At 52.5% G+C, this 13,926-nt stretch overlaps 5 protein-coding genes across 5 annotated transcripts; 1 reads left to right on the forward strand and 4 right to left on the reverse strand.

Moving 5' to 3' along the window:
* Window positions 1-521: 521 nt before the first annotated feature.
* PV05_04107 (uncharacterized protein) lies at window positions 522-5,826 on the reverse strand. The gene has a single exon (XM_013464802.1). The coding sequence runs from the start codon at window positions 5,378-5,380 to the stop codon at window positions 629-631; it is 4,752 nt and encodes a 1,583-aa protein (XP_013320256.1). The 5' UTR covers window positions 5,381-5,826; the 3' UTR covers window positions 522-628.
* A 180-nt stretch (window positions 5,827-6,006) lies between these two features.
* Window positions 6,007-7,942, reverse strand: PV05_04108 (uncharacterized protein). Its single transcript, XM_013464803.1, has 3 exons — window positions 7,343-7,942; window positions 6,960-7,289; window positions 6,007-6,905 (listed from the first exon to the last, which is right to left on the reverse strand). The coding sequence occupies exons 1-3, from the start codon at window positions 7,706-7,708 to the stop codon at window positions 6,111-6,113; spliced, it is 1,491 nt and encodes a 496-aa protein (XP_013320257.1). The 5' UTR covers window positions 7,709-7,942; the 3' UTR covers window positions 6,007-6,110.
* A 159-nt stretch (window positions 7,943-8,101) lies between these two features.
* Window positions 8,102-9,625, reverse strand: PV05_04109 (uncharacterized protein; the record flags this gene model as incomplete). Its single annotated transcript, XM_013464804.1, has 3 exons — window positions 8,102-8,417; window positions 8,496-9,311; window positions 9,437-9,625. The coding sequence occupies 3 exons, from the start codon at window positions 9,623-9,625 to the stop codon at window positions 8,268-8,270; spliced, it is 1,155 nt and encodes a 384-aa protein (XP_013320258.1). The 3' UTR covers window positions 8,102-8,267.
* Window positions 9,626-9,816: 191 nt separating this feature from the next.
* On the reverse strand, window positions 9,817-11,701 carry PV05_04110 (uncharacterized protein). Its single transcript, XM_013464805.1, has 2 exons — window positions 10,985-11,701; window positions 9,817-10,930 (listed from the first exon to the last, which is right to left on the reverse strand). The coding sequence occupies exons 1-2, from the start codon at window positions 11,338-11,340 to the stop codon at window positions 10,114-10,116; spliced, it is 1,173 nt and encodes a 390-aa protein (XP_013320259.1). The 5' UTR covers window positions 11,341-11,701; the 3' UTR covers window positions 9,817-10,113.
* A 799-nt stretch (window positions 11,702-12,500) lies between these two features.
* On the forward strand, window positions 12,501-13,763 carry PV05_04111 (uncharacterized protein). Its single transcript, XM_013464806.1, has 2 exons — window positions 12,501-13,133; window positions 13,183-13,763. The coding sequence occupies exons 1-2, from the start codon at window positions 12,648-12,650 to the stop codon at window positions 13,564-13,566; spliced, it is 870 nt and encodes a 289-aa protein (XP_013320260.1). The 5' UTR covers window positions 12,501-12,647; the 3' UTR covers window positions 13,567-13,763.
* Window positions 13,764-13,926: the final 163 nt, after the last annotated feature.

A 13,926-nucleotide genomic window follows, 5' to 3' on the forward strand; every position in this document is an offset into this window, starting at 1 on the left:
GACAGTAGTTTTCTACTGTGAGTATGGAGTACGGAGCAGTCAAATACAGGTCAGCCTCGTTTGGACGCCAGCCCAAGACCAGTCAACATCAGCTCGAGATCCGACTTGTCCTCACTTTTCCTCGTCTCGTATTCCTTCTTGCTGCCTTGACCACTCTCTCTGCCTTGAGTTTCTCCACCCCCCACGTCCGTCTTGCAATCCCTTCGTCAATCCTGCATCTGGGCAAAAAGACCCTACCCATCCCCACCTTCAGACCTCCCGTACACTCCGCCCGCCCTTCCGCCCACTAACTTACTGCTAACTACGCCAGTTAGGCATGGTACTTCGAGATGACTCGGGCATTTTACTGTGGACAAACCAAAATACCTGACGCTCGCAGCTATTCTGATCTACGTAGTAGGTCTGCAGGGACAACAGGCTACAGGCACAGTAACGATTGGCCGAGGATTTGGTCTACATTACAAGCTAGGAACGGCACACAGGTGTGTAAACGGCAGCCTGGCCAGAATTGAGGACACCGCTGACTGTTCAATGCACTTGCAGTGCAATCGACTCGTTACTATGTATAACATGCGTCTATGGATTTGTACAAAAGCTCTAGCTGAATTACCACCTTGCTGTGAGTCTATCATTGATGCCTTGCCCCTCGTTGCTGCGTGTTTCCGTGACTGCGACCCCTGCCACTGCCCCTTTGGCTACCGCGTCCGCGGCCAAAATCCTCCCCGACCGTCGGAGACGCCGTCATCGCTTTCTCTCGTCCACCCGATTCTGCTCCAGACGTTGATTTGCCCCTACCACTGCCGCGACGGTGTCCGCCTCGCCCACGACCACCTTTGCCACGACCGGAAGAAGCCGCTGTACTGGAATGTGCTTCTTCTTCTTCTTGCACACGCCGGCTCTCGTTGTCCCACCACTGTTGGAATTCTTGTTCTTGCTGAATTTCTTGTAGTGATCTCTTCGCTACCGCTTCCTTGACCGCCGTCTTCTCAAACTGCTGCTGCGCCAGAATTTCGGCCATGGAAGTGCGCGCGTCAACACCTGACCCAGTTCTCGAAGGCAATGGGGTGTGACGGATGGATTGAATTTGCGGCGCTGCTGGTTTGGAAGGTGGCGCAAGCTCGGATGGAGATCTCCCACGATTCGCGTCTTTGCCAGAAGACTTGGCAGTCGAAGCGGCACCTGCTACTGTCTGTCGCATGGTCATCGCTGGCCTCGGAGGCGTCTGTGTTGTCGTGTCTGCAGCAGCATTTGGCTTCGCTAAGATCGGTGAAGCAGCAGACATGGACGGTTTCGCGACCGTCTGCCACGGCGACTGCGCCTTTGTACTCTGTTCTTTCGACACCATAGGGGAAAGTGATGCCTTGGTTTCTTGATCCTTCATCAACTGCTGTTGCCGTTTGCGTTCCTTCTGAGACATTTTTGCACCGCCCTTCGAAGGCGCTGAAACTGTACGCATGGCCTGCGTCAGACTGGACACGCGCGAAGCCGACGTCTGTTCCATGATGTCTTTTAGACCGTCCTTTGGAGGACTGTGCACCGGCAGATGCCATGCTGTCCTCGGTGTTTCGAACCCTGCAATGGCCACCGGAGGGCTTGCCGAAGAGACCACATACTCAGAGTGCGGCTGGGATGAGCTTAAAAAGCCGGCCCGAGGAGCTCTAGGAGTATTGGACAACTCAGTAATGGGTTTGGGTTTGCTCATTGGCCCAACATGTTCTCGGATTGGTGTCGACTTTGTAATCGGCTGTGATCTTTCGTTTGCTGGTCCTGGCAGTAAGCGTGGCGAGTCATCGTCCATCTCGAAGGGAAGGTCATCCATCGCATCATTTGGTGCAATTGCCGGGCTCGGACTCGGCGTACTGGCAGGCGACTCGCCATTCGGAGTCAGCGATGGTGACTTGGGTAGAGAAGACGATATCTGCCGGTCTATGCTGCCAACCCGAAATTTGGCGGCGGAAGCATGACGTGCTTCATCCTCTGCCAGTCTTGACCTCAGCCCCATAGAGTCAATCCGGCGCTGCCTAGAGGTTTCGATTTTCGCAAAGAGATCCGGATGGTTCTCTAGCAGTTCAGCCTCGGCCTGTTCGCTGCGAGCAAAAGGCAAGAAAGCCAGTTGGTTTGCTTGCACCACAGCATCGAGTTCAGCAAGGAGGTCTTCGTCTAGCTCGTCCAGCAGCTTCATCTCCAGCATGGTTTCGAGGTTTAGACAAATGTACTCAAGGGCAGCATGTTTGAAATCGTCGACTGAGCATTCCGCAACAGTGTTCAGCAAAGAGCAGACATTTCTGACGTTGACATATTTGCCCAGCGTCTGTTGACAGATTTGCGCAAGACGACCCACCATGAGTTCATTGGCGGCAGAGAGAACTTCGATGACCATATCAATGAACTCATCCAAGCTCTTCGCGACGATGTCGTCAAACAACTCTTCGCCAGCATCAGCGTACAAATGGCGCAGAACCATGCTGAAAACCCTTTCGTCCATGTGTTTGAGATCGACCCTCACCACCTCGGAGTCTTCCGCTGCTATGTTGCGTCGTGAAGCCATCCACATCCCTCCAGCTCGACCGTTGAACATGCCATCGAAAAAAGGACATCGGGCACATAGTAGAACGCTATGCGCCGGCAGTTCAACCCCGTCTGCAAGCTCAATGCATACATCAGCATCGTAGAAGAACTCAGTGTCAAGAAAAGCGAGCTCCATATCGTTCGCGAGACTTCGAATAGGGTCGGTCATGATTCGCACGGCGCGTTCTAGCTGTCGAAGCTCCAGATGGGTGGCAATCTTCAAGAGTTCGTTTCGAACTGATCGATACCGGGCGGCAGACTGTAATGCTCTCGAGGTGTAATGCCAGACATCTGCCAAGCTTTCTGTATAGAGGTACAGAACCAGGTTCATAATGGTCAAGAAGTCGGCGCCTTGAAAGGTGAGCTGAATCTGACCATCCGCTCCATATTCAATCGACATGACATCAGGAATAGAAAAGTAATAGCTCTCTTGGAATTCTGTCAAAGCACTCCGCATGATGCGGCTTCTCGACTTGAGCATGAACGCATGAATGGGAATGCGAACATCTGTCAGGTTGGATGTAATCCAAAGGTCAAACTGACTTTCCGAAAGCGGTTCATAGCGCTTGCAGATGTTATGTATGTCTTGTTCAGCATCGGCTTGAGTGATTAAGGCTGAGCAGATATCTGCTGGATGCGTTCCTATCCCACCTTGGTCCTCAGGACCTCCATACTGGGCGAAAGGCAGTAAGGGAAAGACATCTTTCCAGAGGGAGGGAGGGTCTGGGTCGATCTGATTGCGTGTTACTGTGCAGTCTTTCCGTATAGCGGTGAAGGCTCCAAAGGCGTTGCTCCGCACAGCGATTGCTCGAGTCAGGTTCGGAACGCGGACAAATTTGTAATCCTTGGCTCGAGCTGGCCCGACATGCTTCTCTCGAACAGATTTTATATTCGCACGTTTCTCTTTCCGCCAGACTGATCCTGAAGCCGTGCACAGAACGATAGATCCATCCTGGCCAACGGCCACGTCGATAGCCGACATGTGGGCTTTGCGTATGGACCATAGGCGGGTGGGTGGTGCCAAGGCATTGCGAGCCTTTGTAGGATTCGTTGTTGATGCGTTCGAGGGAACGTTCTCTGGCACCTTCGGAACATCAATGGCGTAGACTTCTCCAAAGGAAGACATGGCGCAAATCGTACTGCCACCACTTGTTACCTGCGTGATGTAATTAGTTTCCATATTATATCTCGTGATAGTACTGTCGGGCAGATAGTAATTGCTGAAGGTTTCGAGTGGGAAGAGAATCCTGGTCCAGCCGTAATGTGTGAAAACAATAACATCGTGATTGACGAGCAAGACAATCGTAGCACGATCTATCGCGCTGACTGATGCAATCGGGTACTGCAATATGGAGACGCCGACCCGACGGGGAAGCTCTTGTATCTCAAGCGACCTGGCGTCCGCATCCATGAGACCAAGTTGGCCTTCGTTTTTGCCGAAGGTATACAGAGCAGTGGGTGTGAACAGTGCTGAATGGATTGCAGATGCTGCAGCACCAACAACAAGTTCCTTCTTGATGTAGCCGTACAGTTGACGTGGTGTCAGCTGTGTAGGGACCTCATTTTTGGGTACCTCAGGTAGAGAATACCCCAATTGGCCGTAGCGATTACTTCCCCAGGTGTATGTCTCGCCCTGGGAGCAGACAGCCACGGTATGGTCTTGACCAAGTGCTATGGCCGAGATGCGTCTCTTCGCCAGCCCACCCGCCTGGATGCACTTGTAGGAGAAGGACGTGTTTTCGTCGCCGGTACCAAGACGACCTCCAGCCCCAAACCCGCACATGTACAAGTTTGAGACGGGATCGCTGGTCAGCACAGCAGTATGGAGCTTTGACATAACCACATTCTGGATCGTGATGGGCTTGAAGCGTATGACAGCCGGCAAGTCATTTTGAGATGGAAGATACCCTCTGCTGCTTGCCAGATCATCATTGAATGAGGAACGCTGCCTGGCTGCCAGGTGATCGTCAAGCAAGCGATGGAGTAGGTGGTCAGGCCTTGAGAATTGCAGCCGTTCAGGAAATTGCCGGTCGTCTCCATCCCCCACACCTAAGGAGAGATTCTTATTGCTACCAAAAGCGTACACTTCATCTCCTTCGAGATCGACACGGGGATAAACATGACGCCTCGACCCGGGATCGTGGGCTTCATGGTAGTCCATGCTGTCGACACTGCCGGCATCTTCGAGTCCGGATGGAAGGGCCGAGGAATTCTCATCTTGAAGAGAGCGAGGCGCAATTGTCAAGCCAAAGACCTCGAATGGACTGTTGCCCTCATGATCCTTGATCTTGACTAGACCGCCAGCATGAGCATGTTGGGTATTCGTTGTGTAGTCCGTCGCATACTGGATATCACGAGCCATAAGCGCATGCGCCACTGAAATATTGCCAGAATACAATGCCCGATGGAGGGCGGTCCACCCGGACTCCGCGTCCTGGGCATACAGATCGATGAATGGCAAGTCCAACAGTGCCTTCACGAAGCCTAGCGCATCTTCCGACCGGGACGAGGCAGCGTGGTGCAGTAACGTCCTACCAAAGCTGTCTTTCGAATTCAGATCGGCTCGTGTGAGGACGAGGCCAGCATTCCTGCCCACGCTTGCGCTTGTAGGAGTATTTGCCGAGCTCTTTCGCGTTTTCAAGGGTGTCTTAGGCGATACTGCCAGAGAACTGGGACTGCCAACTCTTAATCCGGCATGTCCTCCTTGCGTAAAGGCCTTCGAAGCACCGGACGCAAAGGTGGCGTTCGCCAGGTACTGTCGAAATGTATCGACATCATCTTCGAGAAGAGAGCGCCAGAGATTTTGGCTCATGTGGTACTAAGTGGCGAGGTCGTCTCCGTTGCCGCTGATCTGCGCCTCGCTGTGACCTCGAAGGGATCACGGCTTGTTTAAAGGCGCGTTCAACGGACGGAGGGGAGGGGATTCGGGGTTGGATTCGACTGCGCGACTCAAGAGGTCATCTTTGGTTTCTTTTCGATCGGCTTTTGGTGATATCTTCGCGACTGGAATGGTGAGGGCTTCGACACTGTTTGCGCGTACAAGGAGTGATAGAAACTTGAGAGTTGAGGTAAACAGGATATGGAGGAGTGATGATGGTGATGCTGCCGCAACTGTCATGTGCGATAAATGTGCGGCACAGTGGGCAGACTGGGGGAGACTCTTGCGGCCAATCAGACAGCCTCGTGCTGCCTTGAGCCGCGGATGCTGGAAGAGCCATGTCTTCATCATCTCTGTCCAAATTCTTAGTGAGACGCTTGACAGCCCGAATGCGCGTGACACGCGTGGTGTGGAAATTGATAGGAAACAAATATACAGAGCGTACGAGTCGATGAACATACCTACCTGAGGTACCTAGGTATAGAGTGGAAATCGACGCGTGATCGCATGGCCTATGATTGGATTCTAATACCTTTGGAAATAGCGGTGTGTCTCGTGGGTCTTCTAGCAAGATTGTCTTCGTTGGGAATAGTCTATGTATGCTTGATCATTCACTCATGTCTTCTCAGTTGCCGTGTCGCAATCTGCGTAGCGGCCTCTCTCTTCACGCGGCCAGAATACCTGCAGCCAAACCCAGACCTAGCAGGGCCGCAGTCGGCGCCGCTGCGTGAGCTTTCCCGGAGGACGACGACGATGTTGCCCGAGAAGTTCCACTCGTGGGTGAAACACCGAGATTGAAGGTAGGAGTGCCCGCCAACACCAATGTCGTGCCTTGCAGACTCGCAGTGGGAACTACAGGTAGTGCTGTTGCTGCAGCTCCGGAGAGTTGAGTACCAGTAGCAGTCGCCGTGATAGAGGCACCTGGTATGCTTGTGCCAGGCGGTATAGCCGCAATGCTCGAAGTATCCGTCATGTTTTCAGCGGCCTGAGCTAAAGCTGCGAGGTTGTTATCGATGTCGAACACAGCATAAGCACTTCTGAGGAATGTGTCCCCCATAATGGAGAACCCTTGAATTGGAGGTCCCAAGCCGAATTCACACCCGCCGTCGGCATCGCTGAATTGGTCTCCCGGGAAGTCCAAGTTTCCAACTACTTGGGATATAGGGACTCTGATGGTGACACCATCCTCGCCGCCAAAGGAATAGTTGATGCTGCCATTGGCACCGGCGTACCTACAAGGCACCACGTAATCCTCGTCACCAAGGTCAACTGCTCCAAATCCGTTTGCTATGGCAGAGAACACGTCGTCGGTTAGAAGAGTTGCACTTGTGCCCGAATCGAGCAAGACGGCTTGCGCATATCCTTGTGGTGTAACTTGTGTTGTAGAACCTGTATGGTCCGTGAAAGAGACACCCGTGAGAGTCACGTAGAATTCAGCAACGTATCCATATGGTCCATCCTGCAATACAGGTCAGCACAAGGTTCACCTGTGGAGGATCCCTCGGACACTCACCTGTAAGGGTAGTGCAACGAGTTCGCCGGTATACTTCGTTGTGTCAACTCCGCCAAAGATGATAGCCCCGGTGTTTGCTTGGAGGTCATTCAAGTACAGGCTGTAAGCTTTGCGGTTAGTGACGCCATTGGACTTCAAGTTGTCCATAATCGTTGGGTAGACATTATCGGAAGCTTCATTCGTATCATAGCCCACACCCATGACACCATGAGGATCAACTATCGAGAATGCTACCCCAATCTGCTGCTGTGCGATTGAAGGCGACCCTCCGACTGTGACAGTGTCCGTTGCCCAATCACCAGCATCAGAGTCTCCAGGTGCTGCATATGTCTACGAGGATATTAACGATGGGACATTGATCTGTCATTAGAGGCTAAACTCACAATGTTAAAGCCACCTTGCTCGACCACGTCGTAGGTACTTGATTTGGAGCGCGCAAAGGTACCATCGTCGCACTTCCCCTGCTCGCAGAGTTTGCTTGCGGCTGCGGGTACCCAGAGGTCCGATGAGCCGGTATCCAAAGTGACGGCAAGACTTTGTGGCGGAGTACCGATAGTAATGTTGACCAAATACTCAAGCTTGTTGGTGTTTTGTGTCAAAAGGGCGTCGACTGTGCCGTCGACATTCGCCCTGCGAGCGAGATGACTTCCATGTCGCGGCTGCCGATGGACATCGAGCTTGAGATATCCAGGCGAGGCAAAGCAGGGAGTCGCCAAGGTGGTGATGGCAAGACCTTTCAGGAATTGCATGACGACTGTTAGCCTTGACCTCAACAGGACAGTCAATGGATGCAACCGAGCCGAACGATCTGAGGAGTGAGGAAGAGGCAAGCAAAGCTCAGGACAAGCAAATCGCTTATTTTTAGGCGGTGCTTGTTTTTCGCATCCTCATCATGTCACGGGAGCAAACAGGCGAGTGTTTGAGACAACAGACGAAGGGGAGCATAATAAGGGGTAGCATAAGAGTGCCTACCTTTAGTTAGGGGGTACAGTACTAACCACTAGTAGTACGTGAGGGTGACATTGAGCGGTGGCGCATGCAAAGTAAATATCCGGATGACACGCAATCATTGAGACTTGCCTTGCTTCCTTCAATTGACTATTTCCGCCTTACGTACCTAGCCTCGACACTTCTAGAATAATGCCGACAATGCCAGTCATGTTTGTTCCTGATATTGTTACGCTACAGAGCGCTATAAGCCAGCAAGGCGGCATCCGGCGCTGTTGTCGTCCTTCCTTATGCAGCTGTCCGTACATCCCTCAGGCCAACCTTTCCCCTTCTACCTCCTAGAAGCAATCTTTTCGAACCTCAGTCATCCCAAATGAGGACGGGCTTGATGGTCCGGCCATGATGCATGTCATCAATTGCCTTGTTTACATCTTTATACGCATATGACTTGGTAAGCCGGTCAATGGGAAATCTGCCTTGCTTCCAGAACTCCACCAAGGCCGGAATAAACTGTTGAGGTGGCCAGCGTTAGCGCAATATCGCATGTTACACAGGAACAATCTCAGGCTTGGATGACTTCCAACTTACCTTCTGAGGCACCGACGACCCTTGGCAAGATCCGATGTAGCTAACACCCCGTTGTATCCAACTGCCCGGCTCAATGTTGACATGTTGACCAGCAGGCACGCCACCGACTGTAGCAGCGATCCCATTGTTCGCCGTTGCAGCTATCATGGCCTGTACGACTGCGAGATTCCCTGTTCCATCCATAGCACAGTCAACGCCATCGCCATCGGTCACGGAGTGTATAAGTTCAACAATGTCCCGGCCCTTGGAGTTGAGCGTGTGCGTTGCACCCAGCTCCTTGGCCATTTCGAGTCTTGAATCAACGACGTCGACAGCAATGATCTTTGTGGCCGGGGTGAAGTTCTTCGCGGCCATTATAGCGGCCAGCCCAACTCCTCCTACCCCGAATACAGCAACTGAGGACCCAACCTGAGGTTTCAGCACGTTCATGACCGTACCCGCGCCTGTCTGTACGCCGCAGCCTATGCAGCAGAGGACCTCGAGCGGCAGGGACTTGTCGACCTTGACGGCACAAAATCCCCGCACAATGGACCGCTTTGCAAACGAAGACTGGCCAAAATACGCCGAATTGATATCCTCCCCATTCAGGGAGAACGTCCGTGTATTATCCAGCCGCGACCCGCCGAAGCATGCTTGCTCTGCAAACCGGCAGTAGGAGAAGTTCCCGCGCCGGCAAGGCGTGCATTCAAGGCAAGCATTGTATGTGAGCAATACGTGGTCGCCCACAGCCACGTGCTTAACTTCCTGGCCGACCTGCTCGACAATGCCAGAACCCTCGTGGCCGAGAACAGCGGGCAAGCCGGGCCCTTTGAAGCCCTGGGACAGTCAGCAAAGGATTGAAGTTATCATTGCTCATGGGGCGAGCTTGGGTGGCTGGATATCTCTCAGCCAGCACCTTGGAGGAAGCCTCCGAGAAATCCCAAGTATTGATAAGCACTCACATGAGCTGTCGCCAGATCCGTGTGACAGATTCCTGTGGCGATCATCTTGACCACAATCTCGTCGCTACGCATGTCCTTCAACTGGACTTCCTTCAGCTCAAACGGCCCTCCCAGTTGAGACACAACCAGTGCCTCGGTGCTCCCAAGGCCCTTTGGCGCCTTACTGCTGCTGTTCTCCGAACCTGTCATTGTCGATCACCACCTGCTCATCACACAGCACAGGTCCGGTACGAAATCCTGCTGTTTTTGGAGGGTCGAAGGATTGTTGTTTGTATTCTCTCGAAATCCGATTGAGAAATCGAGGTGCGGGGGATACTCCGTAGCACTCGGACGGCTAACGCTTTCGCTTTATTAGACACGGATGAGGGCTCCCCAAGCAATCGGTTTGTTCCCGATAGTGCCCCAAACAACTTGCCGGGGCCCCGGATCGTATTTCGGCATACCCAAGTATTGAACTGACTACCTTCTATGCCCTTCAGTATGGGCGAGAACTAGGTGAATTATTACCACGAATAATCTTTCCCGATTAACTCCGCAGTAACCATCTTCGCGTACGCATTTCCAAAAACATTGCCCTCCGATTTCCCAACGCATATTACCTGTCAAGCCAGGCTGCATTCCATCCCAGAAGTCGTCTTCCCGACGGCCGAGTCCTGGCGACTACGCCCAAAGTAGTTTCAAGTGCTCTTGCTTTTCTTGCTCTCCGCGGTTGACCTGCGAAAGACCATTTCGTCGCGACTCCACAATGCCACAGCAGCCGTCCCACACGGGCCCAGCACGAGCGTGATAACCCCAATCTTGACCGCCCCAATGATGACTTGAACTGGAGTTGCCTGCTCTTTCTTCGCCGCCACACGCAAAGTCAATCCCCAGAGCAGCGTGGACACCACTCCGACCACAATATCCCATTGCAAGAACGGAAGCGCGCCATCCGCAATCACAGACACTTTGTAAGGTCCAAATGGGACAACAGGCACGAAGATATGAGCCGGCTGCAGTTGCGAGAGGTACGTCGGACTGAACAAAACCGGGAAAGCATACGCGAGGAGTGACAAGCTCCAGGCAGCGAGATGCGAACCAGCTGACGAAGCGATCGCAAATGCATATACTCGGCGCAAATATTTGATCGTTTTGGCCCGTTTGTCAGCCTCGGTCAGAATGGACGCTCGCTGGTCGAGGGTCAGGGCAAGAGTCGTCAGGAGGAGCTGGGTGACGCCGATCCAGATAGCCCAACCTTGTTGGATGCCAGTCCAGGTCTGCTTGGTCTCGAAAGATACCATGGTTGGCGCGGGGAGGCACATGAGAAGTGACGGTAGCCCAAACCCGATGAGAATACTTATCGGAGCGATGGCCAATTTAATTGGCACGTCCACGATCAATTGGTAGTCCTTTGGATTCACCGCGGCGGGCGAGAGCCAGAGGTGAAGAGCAAACCACAAGGGCGCCACGCACGCATAACCGACGATGGCTACTCCGACCCCGAACAAAGTCGTCCTAGGTCAAATCAGTAAATGCGGCTGAACGGTTCCAGGTAAGGCTGACACTCACGCAGTAAGGAAGAATTTGCCCCGATTGCCTACCCTCAAGCTTTCGATGGTGATCAAGGCCCAGGCAGCAAGAACTTGGCCACCGAGGTACAGAAAGGAGAGCGATACATCGGCTCGGTTGCCGTCGATTGCCGTGTAGAAGAAGCTGACCAGGACCGTCAATTGCTTGTCCACGGGTCCAATGCCAGTGTACGTCTGCTTCATCGGCGCCGCTGTAGGACCTGGAATGACGGCACCGGGTTCGGACTGTTGGCCAAGCAGTTTCAACAACCCATTGGTATAAGGAAAGATCCACAGAGTCCAAAAGCCGGCGATGGACAGCAGAATCAGTAAGATCTTCGGCAGTGTAAGCGCCATCTTGTCGTCTCGCGTAGCTGTTGATGTCGATCCGGTGTAAGTGCTCGGATAGTGTATACTTAGGTTTAAATATATATGATATTAGAGTAGATCGAGCTGCCAAATGCACACAGCAAGAAGAGAGAAGGAATCGCTCGAGCCGGAGTTGAAAAGAGTATAAGTAGCTGAAGAGGAGGCTAATGGCCAGGCAGACAGATGCCTTAAAAGAATGTCGAACCTCAGCTCAGCTCAGCGGCCTCAGCCTCAACAGCAGCCAAGCGAGCAGCGCCAATCAAAGGCTGCCTTTTCTCCCACCGGTCGCATGCCTTTCGTCAATTCTGAGCCAATTGTATGCAAAGAGAGTCTCCCAATGATACCCTCCCTTTCGCTGACCTGCGCGTGCTGCACCCTGGATTCGAGCTGCTTATGTCAGAAGATGCAGTTCGGGATACTTTCCTTTGAAACAGATTCAACACTAAGCCGGAAGGCCACTAGTGTTGTTTGTCCCTTACATAATCTGCCACCAACACATTGGCGACACCTTCACCTTCCTTGGTAGCCAACATGATGGAACGGTTGCACGTCCACCTGGGCGCCAGGCGAGGTTTCTCGCTTTCTCTTGTACCAAGGAGAGCTATCCGACGCAGCGTTTGACTTTAGCGAACCACCATGAGATGACTTCTTACCAGACTTGTGCGACCGTAGTTGAGGCGCCGAAGGTTCGCAGTGTGTCTCGCAGTCTAACTTTTCAACGACATTCAACATGGGTGAAATACCCAAGGGCTGACAATAATTGACATGGTTGACCTCGGCCGCAACTTGTCTGCGCTGGAGAGCCAAGATTGCAATGAGCGCTTTACGGTTTCAGCAGTGACATTGTCACACCTCGACCTTGCCGCTGAAGTATTGGGGCCCCTTCATCGAAGGTGCAGCATTTATTGTTTCTAGACACTTACTGTGCGAAGCTACAGCCTCCAATCACCCGAGGCTAGTCTGTGCACTACCTACCTACTATGTATAACCGACGTTTGACGCACCTGTTTACAGGCGAAACCCTATTGGGCAAGTGTGCTATTGGGGGCCGGTTTTACTACGCGACACAGGCAGACGTTTAATTGATTGACTGATTGTTTTCCAAACACTTCTTGACGAGAACAGTATACCTTGCCACACTGGTTGGTCAAGGGGTCTTTGGCCATGGTCTTCACCGTGGGCGGGCTGTGCCAGACACTGCTCCTTTCCCATGTTCGTGAAGTAACCATCTCTTCTCATCAATGGGCGGGTGTGTTTAACAAAGTCGCTATCACAAAGAGCAGCCCGCATACATCATGTCCGATCTATTCGATTCCACCGCATATTACCGTCTCTCCTGTGATCGATATGGTCAGGAAACTCTCTTGAGCGACGGCTACAATGCAGACGCCCCCGATCCTTTGTTTCTGGGTACCACTAGCTACTCATCGGAGAACTGGCAGATATACTTCCAAGACGAAGTCTACTTCATTCGCAATTTTGACTATGGCGCAAACTATCAGCTAGCCGTCAGTTCCACCACCGACACACAACCTCAGCTTCTTCCTACGACTGGAGACCTTGCTCAGCAATGGAACATCACAATCTGGCCCGACGGTACCAGGAAGCTTGTGAATATGGCAGTGGGAGAATTCCAGATACTGGGCGTTAGCACAAACTCTACAGACTTCATCATTCCGGTGATGAACACGGCAGAAGAAGGAAGTCACTGGACCTTCGACATAAATAGTTCGGCTGGTGAAGTCAGCGCAGACATGACGCTGCCGTTGTCTTCAGTGGCGGTATGTGGCATTCTTCGCAAGATCTGGACCTGATGCTGACACCTTGTAGAAAGCTAGCACCACCGCAACGTCCACTTCTCCAGCCCAGTCCACGGCTACCGCGCAGTCCACTTCCCCTGTTACGCCTGCTACTTCGACCAACGCGCAAAAGTCCAGTGCGCTCTCATCAGGGGCAATAGCGGGTATCGCAGTCGGAGGAGTGGCTTTCGCTGTCTTTGTCTTCATTGCCATATTTCTCATGATGAGGAAACGATCAAGAGCTGGAAAGAATGCACCAAAGGAGCTTCTGACATCAAATTCAGAGACATATAGGGACAATCCATATGGCAGCCAAGCGTTACATCAGACAACCCATCAGCTACCTGCTGAGATTTATGTCGACCGAAAGATCCGAGCAAGTGTACATGCGGGTGCGGTGGAGATGCCTCCCTGAAATGATGAGCCTGCATCGGGAGTATTTGCGCATCTCAGCAGCATGGAATTTCTGACGGACTCAAGAGCATTGGCGCGGTTGTGATGTAAATGTCTAGGTATCTTATGCAAGGTTCTGCTTACGTCTTTGCACTGTTGATATCTCAGCTGTCTGCCAGGAGGGTAGGTGGTCGGGCCAAAACTGTCATATTATTCTTGTAGCATTCGCGAAGTACTTCGAGGTGCTCGTTGTTTTTCCATCTCAATAGTTCCCTAAACCTTGGAAACCTCGCTCGGGGACCTGGATGCTAGAAATAGCACTTGGACTGTGTACGGTCGGAAGTAGCACGTGTCTTCGTGTCGAAAATTCGACGGCTAGATG

The sequence above is a fragment of the Exophiala xenobiotica genome (genome assembly GCF_000835505.1).
Source record: "Exophiala xenobiotica strain CBS 118157 unplaced genomic scaffold supercont1.2, whole genome shotgun sequence".
NCBI lineage: Eukaryota > Fungi > Ascomycota > Eurotiomycetes > Chaetothyriales > Herpotrichiellaceae > Exophiala > Exophiala xenobiotica.